A 21,477-nucleotide genomic window follows, 5' to 3' on the forward strand; every position below is an offset into this window, starting at 1 on the left:
CAGGACAGCGGATCAGTATGTCAAGGCTGACAATGGGACTGTACTGTAACCCTTCACACGTAACCTTTGTGTGCAGTGAAAACCAAGGTTGCTTTGCTAGTGCTTTCCTAGCTCAAAGAGAGGGAACAGACACTAATAGAAGCTTCAGCTGCTTCTGCTTTCATGTGTCATCTAAATTGTTTCTGTGAACTGAGCTGCTGGTGAATCGTGAAAGCTGCTGCTAAGGTCCAGTTTCAAGCCTTGCATAAACTTACACTGTTTAAAATTATTTAAATTCCTTCACTACTAAATATTTCCTAGAAGCAGTTCGTTCATTCGTTCTTTTGCTTTCTGGGCACTTTTCATATTGCCAAGGTGTTTAGCTGCAAACATGGAAGGCCATGCAAATAAGACCAAGCCAGCTGCACAGATTTTGCACTCTTTAATTAAGTTGTAGGGCTTCAAATGAATTTGGCTCCAGTTTCTGATGCTTCTATGCCCTGTATTCTGTTCCAGTGTGGGTGTTAAATCATGCAGAAATGGAGCGTGACCTAACTTTCATGTCAGTTGATCTGACAGTAGCTGATTTTGTGTAACTAATTTAAAAAGATTGATTGTCGGTTAATTACATTAATGAACTGAACTAACATGGGCACAGACCAAGGCTCAGCAGTGTCCTAAACAGTCATTAAGAATAGACATCTATCTTTTCACCTGCTTGCACAGCCTCCTGTTGGGTGGCAGAGTGTGTGGAATTGTAATTCTGAAGGTTAAACGACTTAGGGACGTAATCACAAACTGTTCACCTCTGCTACTCTTCTGCCCATATGGCCCCGGTAGTCACAGTCAAAGTCCATTTGGACAACGTGTCTGTTGAAAGATCTCCAGGACAGCAAGTCCTGTGGTTTCAGCTGGGTTCCTGGCAAACACCAGTGTTTATTACAAATCCACAAAAGTTCTCTGGTTGAAAGGATTTTGTGGATTTAAACAATTTTGAAAGAACAACTTTCCCAATTAGGGTAATTCATGCTTACCAAGGTGAAAGTGTACTAAGCAGAACAGTTCACTCTTTTCTCTAGCCAGCTCATGAATATGAAGAAAGATTGATTCAATAATACATTTCTGTAATTAAATTGGTAACTTAAAATGATAGAGTTCCTGTTTTAGCAGTCAATGGAAGATGCATTTCTGTGTGTTTATCAGTGCTGGCCTTGTAGCCATTCACCACGCTTAGGTGGGAGATGTGCAGATGTTGCATACTGTGCAAGGGCTTACAAAAGAAGTACTTTAAGAGGTTAATAAAAGGTTTGAGACAAGGACGTTGGTACATTTTCTAACCTGATTTCAAAATATTACACAGTGAATAAAGACTGTGGAATGCATTATTATTATTACTTTTTAATTTTGAAGTTTGGGGACCTATTACTGTTTATCCTTTGCCATTATTAGCACATTTACTTGCTAGGTTTCTACAAGTCATGAAGGACTTAGCCTCAAGTTAGTAAGAATGTGGCCACTGGCTTGAGCAGAAAGGGAAGTAACGCAGGGTTGCATCTTATGAAAAATGGCAAGAGAAATTCTGGTTACTTGGGAAATCAACAATTAAAGTACATTTGTCCTGGTAACCTGGGAGAAGTTATTAGCGTGTATAGGTGGTTGTCAAAACCTTCAAAGGCAACTTGTGTTGGTGCTGACGCTGTGTCGTTCTGCAAGGCCTGATCACATAGCTGCTGAGACTGAGTCATCCTTGCAGGGATTTCAGTCACCTTTGGGTGATGTCCTACGTGACCTATGAAATTTTGTTTTCAAGGAGGCTGTTTACTTCCACAAAACCATTTTGTATCTGAAATTCAACACTGTGTGTGGGAAGTAAGTCAAAGAAAAATAGGATTGACCAACAGTCGTATAGTCCATGTGAAAAAAAAATCATCTTTGTTGATTCTCAGCTCCCTCACTGGATATGGCGTCAAAATGATTTTAAATGACAAGGGAGGACACTTACTCCTGTGAGTTGGTTTTATGGGGACTGATCCTGTTTCCCCATCATCCCAGAGACTTTGGTGGACTGTTGAGGGATGAGCAGCTGCATAAGGGATTTCAGGCTTTGGGTCATGACAGCTTAAAAATACTTTGAATGTGAGGTGAAGAAGTTGTGGAATGACACATATGCAAATAGTGTTTAATTATGGTTTTATCTAAGATCTTCTGTTTCAAGCTAATTGAAAGACAGAGGCCACTGCTGCAGGAGGAAAATACGAAAAGAAAACTATACTGAAACATAAAAGTGTTTCTGATCAAGTAAAATTCTGTTTCTGTTGAATGTTTTATTTTGTTCCAGTCACATAAATTACCATCTTTGAAATACTAAAACTCCCACAATCAGCTTTTTATAACAGAAAATAATTTACATTTAAAAGGTTTAACTGAAGCAGCTAAACCTCAGAGATGAATGTGCACATTTGGCAATAAAACAGAAAAACAGCCCACGTTTTGGAACCCATAAGCTGCTATATATAATTTTAATATTATAAATAACTAAATAGTCTAGTGAGTGCTATAGGTATGCATGAAGATATTTGCTAGTTCTTGGGAAATGTATCCTTAAGGGTATAAAATGCCTCAGTACTGACACACAGCCTTGGAAATATCCCTTAGCACTGATAGATACTGCAATGGAAAGCACCGTGGCTTGAATGCATTTCGTCCTCTACAGGAAGATATGAGGCTCGTTCACGTTGCCGTTGTCGTAGAACTCTTCTTTCTCCTTGCAGTAGCACTTCTCTTCCATCTTTAATGAAAGAGGAGACAGGGACAGTATTTTAATTCTGTCCTTATCATCATCCTAGAAGTTGTTGCAACGGTTGTGTAAAAAGGCAATAACCACAAAAATTGGAATGATTTCCCTCTCAGAATAAGAGTAACTGGTATGTAAGGCCAGTTACATACCAGTTACCCCCTGCCACATCCATTCCTGATTTATGGTCTCTCGTTTTCCTCTAATTCCCTACCCCCTGCATTAAAGAGGGAGTGGGCCATTGCTGCTGGAATGCTCTCATTCCCTGCTAGTGGGGAGAAGATATATTTCATTTTTATATTTTCCTCAAATGTACTCAGACACATGGAAGAAATATCTTACAGGTGTTTGTATCATTGCAGATACTCCAGAGAATTGAAAACCCTCTGTATTACAAGAATAATCTTGCCCTCAACCTCCGTGGTGCCGAGTCCTGCTGTTATTGGAGTCAGTGAGAAAATGGGTGGAAGTTTCAGCGAAATGGGGATGAGACCCTGGGTGTTAATCATGGAGCTGCAGAGCCGATGTTGTGGGAGAAGCTGTACACAATTTCATACGTAACAGCGCTCTGTGCTCTCCGAGGCAGCCGGACCTTTCTTGACATTCTTGCCTGGGGGAGTTTGATCCTTACTCTTATTAATACCAGAAAGTAAATTAGCAGTATATTTCCCTTCATAACAGACCTTTTAGGGGTCTCCCATCCTTTTCATTTAGATGGGGTCTCTGAGGGAAAAACTCAGTAATAACACACTGGTGTTATAATTAGTAAGCACACACTACATAATTACAATGTTAGCATCTCAGGGGGGAAATGCAAGCCTGTGCTGTCCCTTTAACAGGACAATTTGATAATCCTCTTAGCATTTTCTCTTTTGGCTGATAATATTTCACAGAATTTTACTTTGTAAAATATTCCTAAAGGGAGGCTTAAGCAATAATACACAGATTATGGAAATGACTCTCATTAAGTATAGGGAGAGACTTCAGCAAAGCCACGAACTGCTTCAAAATGTCTAACCCCCATTAGGAGCTTCATTTAAATGTTTATTCACAAAGCAGTAAATGTTTATTATAGAACATTTTATTGAAACATAAATTAAAGAACCCTAATTATACGTATCATAAGTGTTAAAACAATATGCATTTATCAAGACTTAACTAAAGATCAGAGGTGAGGGGAAATGCAATTGCACTTTCATTTGCAACTCAGCAATGCCAAATTTGCACAAAAATACCTGGGCAAAGTGACCCGGAGGGAAGGCAAAGGCACAGGACCTCAAGGCAGGTGCTCTTCAGTTGTCCCTAAATCGGCAGCACCTTCCTGAGCAGCTTCAGAGGCACCTTTGTTGGTTTGTGCATCAGCCTTAACATCTGTAAAATGTAAGTGATACTTTATACAGGGGCTGCAAGGATTTAGGGTTCTTTTTGCAGTTCTTTGGTATTCAAGGGCTAGAAGATTCTGTGCAGGTCTCACAGTGTTGCAGTTGTAGAGTTGCTGACATATAATCCAGGAAACATGGTGCAGCAGTTTCCTCATCAAGGTCCTTGGTTGGACCAAGGTGTTGTTCTTCCTACTAATTCACATAGTGGTTGATGCTCCTGCAGTTCTCCTGTCTCATCCACTGTGGGTGCTGGAGGGATGCAGCACTGGATCATGGCAGATCAGAGGAGCTGGCAGTGGTCCTTGGCCTGACCTTCCTACCACCATATGTTGACCTTCATTCCTAGAATTGTAGACCAGGTCAGAGGCCAGGAAATACCAATTCGGAAGCACCATCCCACCCTTATTTCTGTTTAGTTTATTCATTTGCTGCCTTTCAGAGGATCCCGTGGGAGATATCCAACTTACATTTGGATCACCACTTCCAATAAACAGGCTAATTACCCCAATTTTCTGGGGTTTCAGGCTGAGGAGGAGAGGTTGGCAGTTCTCTTGTAAATGCTGAAGTTGCCTTCAGCTGTGGAAGTTAGAACTGCAGCTCTCAAGTGGGTTTAAAAATCTTTCTGTGCATGTCTTCGTTAGGTCGACATCTCTTTTCTAGCTTATCCACATCTCATTTCTTTAAAACTTTATATCAGTTGCCAGATACATTATTTATTGAGGATGCTGAATCTGCGCATTTCTCAATGTACGTGTTTGAAGATGTACTCTGCTGCATGTCCCCTACTTGGTTTGGTTTCTGATATATTTGCAAATTCTCTCAGTTTTGTTGCTTTCTGAAGCATCTGTTCTCTGTGCTGAGCAAGAAGCTTGATACTCACTTTTCCAGAGGCGACTCCATGGCATAAACTTTGATAGGGATCATTGCAAAGCTTTTTTTTTTTTTCCTCCTAAAGGTATGTGTACAGTGCAGTGCCCTGCAGACATACACAAATGGGGTGTAATAGGGTCCTCATGCTCTAACTTGGTAGCCTCTGGATAGCCTATGTGGCCTTCTCTCCCAGAACATGTTCCCCTGTTTGTTCTGTCTTTGCACCCCCTTTCTCCACGATGTTTTCGATTCACAAACTAAAAATTAAACCACCATCTCCATTCTAGTGGTAGCTCCCACCCTTCCTGTTCTCTGGTGGCTCTTCCAGTCCATTCCCACCTGTGTCTCTGATGTCTCTCGAGTCGGGCAGTCTGTGCCACTCCTTTCCATCTGTATCACATCCTTTCTCAGAATGGTAGAACAGAAAGCTTCAGGTTTGTGTTTTAATAAAGCAGAGCCAAAGCAAAGGTGTTACAAGAGCACCTTAGTGCAGCCTTCCTGGGTCTGGAGCACCCTTACCCCAGAACGCCAGAGCTGCTGTCTGGGTGCTGAGTGCCTGCATCTGTACAGCCTCGTGTGTGAGGTTTTAGTGAAGCTGGAAAGGCAAGTGCTGATTCTTAGAAATGGGGCATTTTTGTAGGAAAGGAGTTTTTTCAGGTCGTTTCCTGCCATGTTTTAATATTTTATAAAAATTAGGTCTTGTAAAGTGGTCTGTCTTTGTGTAATGTATAACTCCTGAAAGTGTGGGGAAAAAAATGTTGGCAATAATTTTAAAGTCTGTGAAAATTGAGTATTTTAATTGACCGAAACTCTTTTATTTCCTGATGTTGGATAGGACTTTTTTTTTTTAAATTTATTTCTCCATTCCAGCCTAAGTCAGCACTAGGAAAAATGTCAAGCACTCCTGAACTCTTACTGAGCAGAAATTGCTTTCTCATGAACATGTCTTTGCCAGGGCCTGCTAGGCAAGGGCCCTGGAAATTGGGTTTCAGTGCCTTGAAAGAACGATTATATTGAATGTAGAGGTGTCTGGGTAATGCGATGTATTTTCGGGGCAGCAGAGGGAGTGCTTTCTGTTAATGAGCTATGGATATACAGGCAGGGCTTTCCACGGAATAATTTTGTAACAGGGATAATTGAGCAGTTAATCAAGAATAGCAAACAAGGGCTCCATGGAAGCTCAGTTTGTGGAGAGGACAAAATTGCCCTATTTTTCATGTGGCTATCTCAGTATTATGGTGGATTTTCTTTATCACCTGCTAACAGTCTTACTTGGAGAATGGTTATTAGTTTGGAATTTCTACAGTTAATCTGGTAGTTTAGAAGAAGCATTATCACAGCCTCCTATAAGAAGCACCTCGCTCTGTAATGGACAGAGACTTTGCAGCAAACAAGGCGTTATCTGCAAACCACCATCCTTTTTCCCAGTGAACTGGCCGATGGGCATCTCCTGGCCTTGCTGCCGACAAGTGCTAATGCCCTTCCTGCCCTTCCACCTACCTGAACACAACAGTGACAGGGACACTGGGATTTACTCTTCCTGGCCCTGATGTCCCTCCATGCCCCACGTCATGGCCTTTCCTGCTCTTGCTGCACCACGAGGACATGGAAGCCTGTGGCTGCAAAGCTTTGTGTCTGTAGAAAGAATGAGAAGTAACAAGGGAAAGGATTAAGCTGCTGAAAGGCATCTGTTTTGCACAGCTCAGCCACGTTCTGCTCTTGCAGGTGTGGGAGGAACAGCCCTTGCTCTGCCAACTTTTGACACTTGCCTGGTCCTCAAGGTTGCATGACCCACCACCAGTTTTTATGTATTCATCCTATAGCAACATTTATTGCTAATAGACCCTGGGTGCGTGCTGAGGAGCTCTTATATAGGCCATTATCTCCCTTTCTGTTGGAAGCTGAGCTTTGTTGCTGTGCTAACCAGCACAGCAGCTGAGTGAACACAACATAATGTTCATGAATTATTGCAGGCAACGTCCATGTCCTCCCAGTGGTGTGTGGCAGGGTCATCTGCTCCTCACTATTCTGGTCTACCTAGGAAAACTCTTTCAATGTCTATTTTTGCCTGGTATTTTCACTTTACATCCAGTGCAGTGGTGACACATTGGTTATTCGACCATAATTCAGTATATAAAACCAGCCGTAACTAGGAACATTGCTTTCTGCCTAGCCTTGAGTGCTGAAGCAAAACTCACCTGACCTGAATGGGTGTTTTTCCAACAAAACAGGCTCCAGCTTTTTTGGCTGAGACTTTTGTGAGCATTTTGCAGCCCGGGTTCACTGGAAATTGGATTTAGATGTATAAATGCCTCTGTTGCTGCCAGATTTCAGCAGGGATGGGATGGGTGTGCTCCAGAGCGACCATCAGCAGCCCCACACTCCCAAAGTTGTGGTGGGAACGCCGCGGGGCTTGGTGGAGAAGGTCAGAGATGGCACATACTGGCTCGGCTTCATTATTTCCTCATGCCACTATAGATTTGTTCCTTGCAGTATGTTTTCTAATTCTCTTGCCGTTCCGGGCATAAAGGTCTCAGAAAAACTTCTGTTAAGAGTGATTTTGCATCACTTGATAATTCTCATCATTAGGAGTTTCTCGAACTGAGATTTCATTTATAACGTGGTAGGCATGGTGAAGACACAGGGAGCTACAGTCCCAGCCCTACAAAACTGTCAGTCCAAGAATTTTAAATCTGAAGGTGATATAAAATTCAGCTCCAACAGCCTCATTCCAGCTGCTGCTGCCCTGGACATCCCCGGCAGGAAACTTTGTGCCCTGTGTCAAAAGCAACAGATGGGCCTCAGTCATCTTTGACCCACATGGGGACATGTTGCTGTGTCCCTGTGTTGTCATATCCAGCGTGTCCATCTCCTGTGATCACATGGAGCTTTGTCCATCAGTGTCTGGCAAGAGGAGGGAATGGTAGTTACACTCTAAGCAATGCAAATGTCTGTCTGCATTTTTTTCTACTCTGATGCAGGTGATATTGATTGGTCCATTAATGTAAATGTCTTGGCTGTTTTATGTTGCTTTTCTTGCTTATTAATCAAAACAATGCAAAATGAGGGGAAAAAATGAAATACAATCAACAGTGATGGAGTAGAACCTGCTGGAATGCGATGGGACTGTCTGCCACCCACCAGACACGAGGATACCCACAATAACCGAGGAGAAAGTTGAAACTCTTTATTTTGACATTTTGTGAACATGTTGTTTGGATTTTTTTTTTCCTCTAAGCAGTGTTTTGAAAGAAGATTTGCCTAAATCTGTTTGTTTGGTTAAAAAAGGAAGTGCAGACAAATGTTTTGTCTGTATCTACTGACACATTTCAGTCAACTGCAACTGTCTTTTTGTGAACTGCAGTTTTTTGTTTTGCCTGGAAAACAAAAAGGAAGCAAGAAACTTGAATTTGTGGGCACCTCGAAGTTATTTCTGCTGCTTCCAGTTGGGGAGACCTCCCTATAGCAGCAGATGCAAAACAGAGAGACGTACATGTAATATCTGGGATGTAAATACTCCCAGTGAACCAATTCACAGGTTGGAAATTGAGCTGGTTCTTGAGTGCCTTGGTGGATTGAGGCTTTAGGAATAACAAATAATACTAAGGAGCAAAAATGATCAGTTAAAAAACTCCTAATGAATCCAAATACCAGCATCCCCAAGTCGGGAAGGCCAGAAGCTGAAAGGCTGATTAGAGAAGGTGCGAAATCCCCTGTTTGGTGTGGCAGCCACTGCTCTGTGCTGCTTCCATCTCCCTATGTTTTCTTGATTAAGCTGAAGAGAAGGAAACAACTTGAGTCACTGCTGCCGATCCTGTTCGTTTCTATTACACAAACCATACGGAAAATACAGATATTTATTTACTTTCCATGCACGGAATTTAAAAATAAAAATTGGGATGTCTAGCAAAAAAATTATTCTCTTTAAAATTGATTGTAACCTCAAACCTTGGAAATACTCATTTGTTTTCCGATACGGTTGACAGATTTTGCTATGCAGCCTGGCATTGTGCTAGAACATAATGCATGTAGTAAAGGTGAGTAACCCCCGAGAATGTCCCCACTGACGCCAAGTGGCCCATATGCTGTCATAAACAATTTTTTTTTCCCTTTTTTTATTTTCATGCTGATCGCAAGAGCCCATGTTAGGTAGAAGGTCCCATGTGAGGCTCATTCATTACCTGCTGTGCTGGTGTGTGCATCTGCAGTGCAGCGTCTCTGCATGGAGCTTTGGGCTCCATCCCTGTGTGCTGTCTGATGTTCCAAATTGTCTGGCTGGGTATCCAGATCGTCTCCCATGCCCATCTCGGCACATACTGCTGCAGAGATAAAAATTACTCTTAAAGGCAGCTGAACTTTTGGGAGGATAGCTGATACATATTGGTAGCTGATATTAGACTGTATATATGTCATCAAGAGAAATTCCTGAAAATTGATATTTATAGCAAAACTGACAATCCTTGTAGCAGAAGAGAAAGAAACTGATTGGCAGATTCTTCTCTATTTTTATGAATAAATTTACAATCAAACAACAGGTGTGGTGCACTAGTGAAATTTTACAGTGCTACTGCAAACTTTAATCTTCTGTTTTATTTTTCTTGAAAGTCTGTCCAAAAGCAAAATCTCTGGCCTAGGGCTACTGAAGACCATCTTTAAAGTTGCCTTGTGATTTTGAGCAATACATCATGAGAGCAGTGATGTTCAGATGATACATGGCACTAATATATCAGAAGAGCACTATCGCTCTCATGATATATTAGTATAATACACTATCAGAACACTATCACTAATGTATTACTCAAAACCACAGCTTTTAACCCTCAAGAATCGTCCTCATATCTACGCTGAATACACTGGATGCTGTGGATAATTATAAGAATAAGCAATCGCATATTCAGTTTCTCTAGGGTAAGCTAAGGAAAAAAAAAAGAGTGGTATTTAGAACATTTCATTAACTGAAATAACCTTGTGATTCCATTTTATTCACTGAGCAAATGTTTTTATAGATTAAAGTTAATATAAGTGCGTTTGAATTTTCTTACCATAGCCTAAGAAAGTCTTTTTTGATTTTGGATTTCACTGTAGATTTGTGCCAAGTTTTGAGAATGTTTCAATGAGGTGCATGAATTTCAGCTGATTTCCACCTCGTCAGTTTGAGTCAGGAACAAGCTCTCTAAGTTCTGTGTAAAACATTGGCTGCTGTTTCTGATGCATTAAGAAAAAAAGGATTTAGGCACCATCTAAAAAGATCTGGAGGTGCATAACTGTGATCCGTTACTCAAAATATTTGCTGCTTCTCTTCACTGAGGTGGTACATTTTTTTTCCTGAAGAATTATTCTCAGTCGTGTGTTGGATTTGTTTTGTTTTGGTGGGGTTTTTTGGGTTTTTGTTGGTTGGTTGTGAGGTTTTTTTGTTGTGTTTTTGTTTTTTCCCCAAAAGAGAAAGTTGAAAAGATAAAAGAATGCTTTGCAATGTTGTAGCTGAACTTACTGCAGAAAAGCAGATAGCTGAGCGTTTGATTTCCTAGTAGAGTTTGAGTCGTGAGAATCTTGAATTACCTTTCCTATATGGTAAGATAAGACTGTCATAATCTCTTAAAAAGAAAAAACCAAAACCAAATAGTACCAGTAGTGATACAACATCAAGTTGGCAAGGTGGCAAGTCATGTATTTGTTTATTTGTCCGTATTTTTACTCCTTTTCCCCATATCTGACAAATGACAAAACTACGTTGTCCCTTACCTCCCTCACAAAGCCCAAAGCCGCCTGTCCAGCTCCTGGTCCTTATCTCTGCTACCCAGGTGATGGTCCTGCCATGAGCGATGCTCATGGTTGAGGCTCTGCAAAACCAGGCTCGTAATTCTTGTGTCTCACAGGGCTGGGGACACTAGGTGTGCTGGAGCTCATGTCCCTGCAGGCATCTGTCCCCAGTGCACACAGCACATACCGCTGGGGGCTTCAGTCTGTTGTATTAGGGCAAAAACCTGGGAGGAAAAGCAAAATGGTAGTCTTTTTAATCTTGCAAAAGGCATTGTGTTAGCTGTGCTGAACAGCCTGATGCGTGTCCTCATCTCACAGCCTTTCTGCCTGTGTGGTCTCTTCGTGTCCCATCAGTTCCTCAGCACAGGACTGAGCCCAGGGCTGCCCACACCTGCTGTGGCCGTGTCCCATCACTGACGCCTTCTGTTCTTCTCGGTTTGGAGGTCACAACATGCAGCTCCAAAGTACATTGTCATTTCAAAGCTGTGGCTAAATACATCGCTGACTGGCAACTATGAATAATTCCACAGAGCCCCTGAACTTCCAGGCATTTCACTCTGAAGCTCATACAATACAGCAGAGCTGCTCTCTTGTGTTTTTCATCTTTTGTATTCTCCAAAGAGTTGAGATACAGTTAGGGAACAGGTTAATGTGTTTTCCTCTGAAAATAATGCTGTGGGAGCTCGTGCATGGTTACTTGTATGTGTGGAGAATAACGCTGATAATCCAGAAAAAAGTCATGGGCTTGATAATCACCATTATTTTGTTTCATGTTTTCAGCATGTCCATGTCCACATCCTTCCAAGGAGGGCTGGAGACTTCAGCAGGAATGATGACGTCTACGAGGAGGTAAGGGCTGCACTCCATTTCTTGTTCAGAGTTGGTTTTGCTGTTATAAAATCACCTTGATATAGGCCCTGTTTTGACTGGAGGTAGTTAATGGGATCTCTGCATTATATTGGTTGCAAAGAGCCTGTGATGGAGCCAGGATGGAATGGGGGTTTCCCTGTGAGCTCTGGGTCAAGCTGTGGTCACACGGGGTCCCAAGAGAGGATGGAGTTGACGTCTTTGGTACTTCAGTCTGTCACTGCACACAGAGCGAGGTGACATCTCTACCAATAGTTGTGTTCTCTTATTTTGTGGGTGCAGGGGAAAAGGGTGACCACACGGCTAGCCTGGCAAGCAAGGAGTGTGTTCTACCCCAGCTGTCAGCCTGGGGTGCCAAACCTCCCCCTTCCAGCCAGGGAAAACACAGGTGGCTCGTTACAGCTCAATAATCACAAATTGCCTTCTGCCCTGCTTTTTGTAGGGCTCTGCTCTGGCTCTGGACAAATCACATTGCAGCCCCAAAACTAAAAATCAAAGTACAGCTATGCATATACATGTAATTGCTCTTTAATTCACATTGTAATATACGCATGTGTGCAGATTGTATGGCGGAACTGGGGACATAAGCTGTTGCAGTGTGACTGACTGGTTTCTGTTCAGATGAACAATGGTACTGGCATTAACAAAAAGTTCTCTCCAACTTGACAGCTGTCACAATGAGTTAATGAAAAATTCGCACTATTGTTAGATTTACGGATGGTTCTTCGTGGTTTGGTAGGATCCTCTATCTCAAATATGTCATCTCCTCCTCTTTTTGAAAGTAATTAATATAAACTTGTTCAGTGCTAGTGTAATATAATCTGCTTGAAAGAGAATTCATGACATATTGTGCTTCTGTATTTTTTTCTTTGTGATATATACATGATGACAACTCCTTACTTGCAAAAAAAATAGTGTATTTTGAAGTTTTCTAGTGACTTAGCTGTGCAAAAGTGGTGAAAAAAGTTTATTATTGACCAGTGACAGGTAGAGACTGAGAGTCCCACTAATGAAGGTAAAAACCTTCTAATGAGACTGCTGAGCAAGGAGATCAAATGTAAATACATGATGGCCATGGTATGCGCTGCTGTAATTGAAAGCAGTTAAGTGAGGCAACTTGGAAGTTAACATCTTTTACTTTTCAAATGTGCTAAGTAGTTTTAGATGCTGCACCAACCCACAAACTCTGTTTCCATTTTTAATGTATTTACAATGCCATTTTCTTCTTTTTTTTTTTTTTAGCACATCTGTTTCTCCCTTGTTATATGTAAATACAAACAGGCAAAACTCTGTTAATGAACTAGACTACACATTTAGTCTTGTTAAATGCAAAAGGATGGCAAATTGGTGAAAAATATTTTCATGTTGTCATTTTCAGTTATAGCAATTGTAGGTGTTGCTTGTAGCAGACATAGAAAACAAAAATATTTAGGCACAGATGTGATAATTTATCTTTTAGCAGAAGAATGTATAGCCTCAGCATCTTCCCAGCTATTCTTGCACACCACAGAGCTAATGTGCTTTTGTACAGACTGTAGCTGAACGAAGGTTTCATTTCTTAGAATGACAAGGAAAAAAAGAACACATTTGGTGTTATAAAAAGTTTGATACAAAGTTCTTTTTGGAGGATGGTGGGGCTTAAGCAATATGCTAAGTGGATAAATTTATTTTGAAAAATACAAAATGGACTAGTTATTGAAAATGCAGCTGATTTTGGAAATCATTTGGAGGCTATATCAGTAAGGCAAAAATCTTCTGATATAATGCATCTCTGTGTTGTACCAACAAGACATATCCCTGTGTCAATAAGAGCTTTTAAAATATTTAGGAAGATATGTAGATCATGGTGGGGACACAAGCTGAAAATCTAGGAGGGACAGAGTACCATTAGGTGCGATGTAGGTGCTGCAGAGAGTTTTAAATCCATAATCCATTAAGTTTGCACTTAGGACAGTCCAAAATATGTTTATAAATGATGCTTCATTTCCATATGTTTGAGCAATAGATGGAGTTGTAGTTTAGGCAGCAAAGATCACCTTCCAAAATCATCCCAACAGCCTTTTCCTTGTAGTGTGTGACATGGGGGCTGATGAGCCTCCCCTAAGCAATTTGTGTAATTGTAAAGTACACTCAGGCTAAATTTTGCATAATGTGGTGCCTGTTTAACTACCGCAGCTAAAGGCTTTAGAGCTATTGGGCACAATTTTCACAGATTCTGGATCTCAGCTTTGGTTCAACACATCTATTGCAAACCCCTATCTATCTGTAAATGCCTTTGAGCTCTCCAAGCTCTGCAGATGTCATCTGTGTATGCTCAGCAGATTGCTGACAAATCCCATTGCTCTCAGAGTGTTTGACAGCGAAAGGAATGCCCAGATGTTGAGACATCAGTCCTCTTAGGAGACTTCTAGAGTTGAGACAGATAGAAAATACTTGCAGTCTCTCGCCGTATGTTTTATTTCTCCCATTCTGTTTGGAAGTGACCGCTCATCTGATTGAAAAGACAGAAAAAGCATATCAGGTTGATCCCCGCTTAGCCTGTTTACTTGGCTCTGGTATTTTCAGGCTTTTGGCTGTGAAGCTCTGACATAGCTTCATCTAAAGCAGCTTTCAAGTGTAAAGAGTATACTTAAAGGAAAGGTATATCTTTACCACTTGGGTTTTAATAAGGTTGCTGATGGACACGAATATCTGCTGGTTTCTGGATATATATTTAGAACTTCAATACTGGAAATTTAATTGTAGGAGGGATAGAAGAGGGGCTGACACCTATTCTACAGCACCTGCTCTAATGCATTTCCTGGTGGAATGTGTCACTTAATATTTTGGGTTTCTGTACATCAGTGCATATAAAAGAGGTCACTGTGTGATTTTTCTAATATACAGAGAGAATGATTAATAATGAAAAAAAAATCTGCATTTAATGATTTGGATGTATTTCCCTGGCATCTTTGCAGGGCTATTTCTTGGGAGGGTATTTCCAGCGAGTATTTGCTATCCATCCTTGGGTTTACTGTAGTGGAAAGCTAAAGATACAGTTTTTCAGTTCTTACATTTTCCTGTAATTATTTGAAGCCTAATCCTGCAAGCGTACACATGTCAGAGTTAAGTTGGTCTCACAGGCTTTTTTTTTGTAGGATCAGACCCTTCATGTTTTACTATTGCTAGATCACTTTTTTTCATCTACATCTTGAGTAGTTCTTACTCATTGATTCACTTTATTTCTTGGACAGCAAAACTAGAGCAGCTAAATGTTAGGAAAACTTTTAGTTAGAATACATCTTTATTCCTCTATATTCTCTCTTCAGTTCAAAATAGATTAATATTTTTACATTTATTAATCAAGGAGCTTAAAGGCTTTCCCATGGAGGAGTTGCCTGCTTTGAAGCAGACCAGTTTTTGCTATTGTAAGGGCATGTCACAGTAACTGATAAGAACTCGGTATTAATGAACATCTTTACTGTAGAATAGCACCCCATGTTGTTGCAGTCAGCACAAGTGCTGCAGAATTGTTGGAGGTCATCGTGTCCAAGGCATTCAAGAACATTATCCTGAAACGTCTCAGCAGTTTCATGCACTCAGCCATCTGTGGGCAGTCCTCACTCAGTGTGTGTGCAAAAAGTCCATAGCACAGCCTGTCCCTGGTCTCCACTGAGTGGTTAGCCATTACTGCAATATAAATAACATTCATCATCCTTTAGGTTGGCAGGTAATAGCTGGACTGGGCCAGAGAGTTTGGGACTTGCTCAGAAAGGAAGACTGAATCAAAAGTCTGCAATACTGCTGCTATGAGTACTGACCTCAATAAGTTAATTTTGAGGCTGACAGACTCGGATGGGTAAGGGCAGCCTTTCAGTAAAACCTTGAGCCTCCCTGGCATGCAGCGATGTCTTTTGTGGTACAAACCCCTGTTGTGTGTTCCACTTGGTGGCCGCATCCTGCTGTAACAGATGCACCTGCAACAGTGATGCACATGAAGGGCAAAGAGTGCCCATCCCCTCACCAGCTTTTCATGCCCACCTCATTTCCTCGCCTGTCATCAGTTCCCAACCTGGACTGGAGGGCACTGAAAATACTGCAAAAGGGTGAAGCATGAATGAGAGAAGTTAACCCAAACCCCTCTGTCTCCATCCTCCGGCTGCCTGCCAGATCTGCATCACTCACCTCTTGCAATGAGCCTGGGTGAAACTTCCTGATGTGAATTCTTCAGTAACTTAAAGATTTTGTAAAACGCAGAAGCCAGCAAAAGAATTTGCTTCATGCTGGCCTCCTTCCCCTCTGGCATTCAGGAAAGCAGTGAGAGAGTCACTTAAGGAAAGATATTTTGACTTAGTGATCTCATTCAGCACATTATGTTAAATCATTTCAGCAAGAATACCTATTAGTAATCATTTCCAATTCCAGGGAGGATAAAGGAGGCATTTTGGCATGTGACTCAAGAACCTGCTGGGCTGCTGCTTTAGGCTGGCAAAACAAGGGAACCATGGTGAATTTAGAAGTTTAGTCAAACAAGCCTGAAGTTTAATTCTCCATGAGTGGTTTGACTGTGACATGCTTTCGCTGCGACCTGCAGACAGCATCTCGTGTGCTGCTGGGCACAGAGCTGATGGAGGGCTTGAAATGCGCACAGCTGCACTGAACGGTATGGGCTGCTTCCTACTTAAAGATAAGGTATCTAATGAAAAGATAAATAAACTCTAATCCTGGTCCTGCTAGATAAAATGGAAAGGCGTCCAATGGTTTCTGTGAGCACTGGATTGAACTATTCATGAAAATTAACGGCATGCAGAGCTAATAGGCTTTTCCTTGGCCTCAGAATTATATTGCACCTTCTGGGAATATATTGTAGTCTGCTGGTAGATCAGTCTGCTGCATCTGAGCTCCCTTGGGGCCAGACTCTGCTTTCTTTGCACCCTGCATGGGTAAACCCATGGAAAGGGAGGGATGCAGCAGGGAATCTGAATCAGTATTAAAAAACAAAACATTTTTTCCCAGGTACAAGTTTATTTCCCCATCTTCTTCTGATGCGGCAGCAAATAAATTCTTCCTAGTGGGCTATGGATTTTATCCTGGTCTTGCCATGGTTGCTCTTTCTGACTGAGCATCAGAGGAGGTTCTGCTGGCCAAGGAGCATAAGCCTTTCCCGTTTGCTTCGTGCGTCTTGTGATATTATAGCGACTCCAGCAGGGCAAGTCGGATTAACTGTGTGTGAACATTTTCAACTGAGAGCATTGCAGTAGAAGCTAGAAGTGTGCAAATAATTATGTTTTGGATTTGGTAGCTGAATGGACAAAAAGTCTTTTTGAGTTGACCTGAAAGTACTACTATTTTTTTTTTTTTTTCCCATCAAATTTCCTGTTTGAGTTAAACAGGATGATTTATTTTTGCAACCATGATATTTATGTGCTCATGATTTGAAACCCCCTGGAGACTGCTGGCATGCCCTGCAAGCTTCTTGCGTTTGCCCAACCTACATAAGGCAAACTGGATGAATTTGTCAGTAGGGCCCAGCAGGAATACTGGCAGACATCCTATTGTCACATATATCTCCCCAGATAGGAACCCCACTGATTGTGCTATTTTCTGCCCTCTCCAACCCTGTGAGGCATTTCTTAATTTGATACCTGAAATCTCTGACACCTTCCTGTCTGCTGTGTACGTTGCTCTACTTATTTTAAGATGGCAGGATATCGTAATCAGATCTGATTAAGAGCCATTTCATTCACTGGTATCTTCCATCCGATCTAGAGAAATTGAATCAGCTCAACTATAGGAATGAATTAGAAGTGGTTAAAAGGGTTCCCATTAAGTCAGCCATCCCTCATGATCGCACACATGCACTTACACCTCGACTTTGGCTGGAAAGCAATGTACATTTGACATTTTACATATCACTGTGTTGTCTCATTGACCTCTAGCCCAGCTGTGTCTCTGCATTCCATCACTGCTCTTGCTGCTTCTTACCCTTTCCTGCCTCGGAGTTTCTACTATTGTTTTCCTCATAGGTAAGAAGTATCAGCTTCCAAAAATTACTTACATTAAATATATAATGTAGTAGAGACAAATTATTGTGACCATTACAAAAGATCTCTTGGCCCCTTCTGTTGAATGTTTACTATGTTTAGCTCATGAAGTGTTTGCTCTTTTGTGTTCTTGATGGTAGTTCATTGGCAAGAGACTTAGTGACACAGAACCTCCAACCAAAGACAAGTTGGTGATAAAGGGATTAAAACTAACAATAAACTCTCAGGCCTGTTTACTCTGCCCCTGCTTGGACTTGCTTAGCTGCTCAAGTGCTTCTTGTGTATTCCTAGTCCCCAAGGTAAAACTGTCTCCAGACTTCTGCTTATCCTTTGATGCACAGTGTGCACTGAATTCAGGCTGGTGGGGAGAACATACCCCATTAGTATCCTAGATACTCGACTTTTTGGAATTGATGAGATAGAAAGTAAAGAAACTATCAGGGAGCTGTCATTTTCCAAAGAGAGATTTTTCTTCTCAAAGCTGAAAATGTTCCCATAAACTTAAAATGAAATACTCCTTTGCATTCTTTTTAAGGTTCAGGATATAGGAGCAGCTAGTTGGTAACTCAAACTGAATCGCACTGAAATCCAATGTGCTGCACAACAGGTGGTTTCAGCACTTTGTTCTACCGATAGCAAGGATTTGGAGGGTCCCTTCTCAATCCGTGGGACCGGTTCTGATGTTACCAGTAGCTCGTGGTGACTCAGCCCTCTGACCCACATGCAGCTATGTAAAGATGCTGTAATTTTAGCTTGTGATCCCACAAGGAAAAAACTCTTTGTACCATGCAATTCGGAGCAGTTCCTTTATCTATTATCTCGCAAATGTGGATCACGGTATTTTGAGGGATCAGCTTTATCCAGTGGAAGTTCAAGTGGTGGGTACCTGGGAAGCTGTCATCTCACAGGATGAACTGGTTTTTGCTGGCGGTTACATTGGCTCACCCAGCACGGAAGCAGCAGCGTCAGTGATTCAGATGCGATGGGATCTGTCACTTTCTAGATATGATTTTTAAAATGAAGGTGGAGGTATATTAATTGAGCTAAGTGTTCTTCCTGGTTGGGAAGTAAATAAACGTCTGATGGGATGTGTTTACCAACACCTGCAAGGTCAAGTTAATTTATTTTTGAGTCAAAAGAGTGAAAAAATATATAGATACGAGAAATAAGTTTTCAAGATCTTATTATGTCACGCCTTTGCTCAGTGTTTCTGCTCCAACAGTCATCAGTGGAACAGTTAACAACATTGAAATATAAATTGTCGTCCCTGAGGCTCCAAAGTTAACACCTTTCTGTTACCAGCTTGCTGTGGTTTCACAGTTAACACCTCACCTCTTTCTGTAGAAGACAACACTTTACATTACAGCTTGGGGTCTGGCAAAAATGCTACAGAGTTTATCATAGGCAAGTCTCAGTTTGGTGCATTTAAAACAGTAGCTAAAAAATTCATTGCCAAAGATAGATCAGGCCCCTTCTATACCATCATCGCCATATGTTAAGAAGGACTTAATGTGCATAAAAGGCAAAGCTACAAAATTATTTCAGGTTAAATACTGCAGGAGTATGGCTTCCCTTTCTAGAGGCATTTGCTCCAAATCATTTGATTTTGGGTCCCCAAGATGCAAGTACACAGGGTGGTTGCTGGGATTGCAAAGGCTCAGGTATCCCATGGGCAAACCACGTGAGGGATGAAGCCCATGCGAAGACTGATGGTAAAATGGGTACAGAATGAGAGTGGACATCAGTTTTGTTGCAATGTTTTTACCATGAAGGTAGTCCAAAGAGACGTCAGACCTGTATGCGTACTGGGAAAGAAGTTTATCTCAGTTTCAGAAAGGACATTTTAACAAATCATGGCAGCAAAGTGAAAGTTTAGTTGGACAGTGTCAGGATAATTATACACAATTTGGTTTTGCTTAAATGTGTTAAGCACTGTTGTGTCTTTTCCCTGTTAAGAATTTACTTGAGTGCTAGGTTGCAGCGGTTTTCCCTAATTGCTTTAATCCTTGGCCTTAAGAAAATGAATACTTTAAATTTACACTTGTTAAGTACACTGCTAATGAAGAAAAGGCTTTAGCAGGCTTTGACAGACCAAAAGTATATGTAAGGAAAAAAAAAAGCAAAGAGAAAAAAGAAAGAGGGAGAAGCTAATCACCAAACCATTCTGTTAATGCTTATTTTAATCATCCTGCCTGCCCTTCCTGGCAGACAGAGCCATTAGGCTGCAGAGGCAGGAGGCAGCTATCACCGTCAAATGGCGCTGATGTTGAGAATTGGGCCCAGGAGAACAATTTGACTTGTCAGTTTATAGAGACATAAAGCTTCATTGTTGTGCACAGACACCAACTGGCTTTTTAAAAGTCTATTTCCCTCCTGATGATCTGAGAGTCTGCTCCCCTCTCTCCTACTGTTCTCCAGCCCTCAAATTTCTGAGCGAGCGTTTCTAAGCCTGCGCAGGGTGGTGCTGCAGGGACAGGTGGGTTTCAGCACTGCCCTGAGCAGATCAGTGACCGCACTTCCCAGCTTCAAACCAGAAGGTAGCCCTTGGGGTGGGGCTGTGGAGAGCTTCAGAATCAGAGAATGGTTGAACTATTTTGATTGGAAGGAGACCATCAGGATCATTGAGTCCAACTATAACCAAACTCCAGCACTAAACCATGTCCCTAAGAACCTCGTCTAAATGCCTTTTAAACCCCTCCAGGGATGGCAACTCCACCACTGCCCTGGCCAGTCTGTTCCAATGCCTGACAACCCTTTCTGGGAATAATTTTTTCCTAATATCCAATCTAAACCTCCCCTGGTGCAACTTGAGGCCATTTCCTCTTGTCCTATCTCTTGTTCCTTGGAAGAAGAGACACCCTCCATGCTCCAACCTCCTTTCAGGCAGTTGTAGACAGTGATAAGGTCTCCCCACAGCTCCTGTTCTCCAGTCTGAACAGCCCCAGCTCCCTCATCTGCTGCTCATCACACTTGTGCTCCAGCCCCTCACCAGCTTCATCGTCTCCTCTGCACACTCTAACTCCCACACTGGTGATGTCATGTTGCAGGGAGCTTTAAAATGCCAATATCACTGCGAAGTCTTCGGAATTGTTAATTCTCTGTGGAAATAAGTGTGTGTTTTAAAACACAGGATCCTCAGAAGAAGAGAGGAGCTAATGATATTTCCTTCAGGGGGCAAAACTTAAACACCTCCAAAATGTAATTAGTTACCAGAAATGTATGATCTCTTTTCAACAACAGTTTGTGTAGCTGTTTTCAATGTACAGAAAACTTTTTTCTTTCTGACAGCTAACTTGTGTGCTAACATCTTCTTTTCCCTGTATTGCTGTAAGCCACTGAAAAGGTTTCGAGCAGCACAGCATTTTCCCCAAACTTCAGCTTTTACATTCTGCAAAATGGAGAAAGTGTTTATTGGTGCCCACATCGAGCAGCAGCCCTTAATGCTTCAGGAAGCCTCAAAATCCCGCTTGGCTGACTTGCAACCTAATTATAGCTATCCAAGCACCAGGTATTCCTATAACCAGGGAAATAAGGGCAGCCTTTGTCCCTCATTGCCCAGACAGTTGCAGCGTTGTGAATGGGGCTGGCAAAGAACCCCTTCCTGCATTTGATTGCAAAAACTGATCATGAGTTTGTGGCAAACATAAAAGCAAATCCAACTAAGCACTTCTATCTCCCTTTTGCCAACGTAAATTACTTCTGTGTACTGGCAACTTGCTTTTAGGGACTATAATCTCTGTGGAAGTGGGAAGGTATTGCAATAAATAGAATTTTTAATGGAAGGCCTATTTTTAGAATTGTG

General features: G+C 41.6%; 1 protein-coding gene across 1 annotated transcript in view; it reads left to right on the forward strand.

Moving 5' to 3' along the window:
• FHIT (fragile histidine triad diadenosine triphosphatase) overlaps positions 1 to 21,477 on the forward strand; it is a gene marked incomplete at its 3' end in the record, with an annotated part of 421,401 nt that overhangs the window by 334,527 nt on the left and 65,397 nt on the right. The window contains exon 5 of the mRNA XM_080350804.1: positions 11,566 to 11,634. Within this exon, the coding sequence (XP_080206930.1) occupies positions 11,566 to 11,634 (69 nt within the window). The remainder of the gene's footprint in view (positions 1 to 11,565; positions 11,635 to 21,477) is intronic.

Source organism: Nesoenas mayeri (assembly GCF_963082525.1).
Source record: "Nesoenas mayeri genome assembly, chromosome: 10".
Taxonomy (NCBI): domain Eukaryota; kingdom Metazoa; phylum Chordata; class Aves; order Columbiformes; family Columbidae; genus Nesoenas; species Nesoenas mayeri.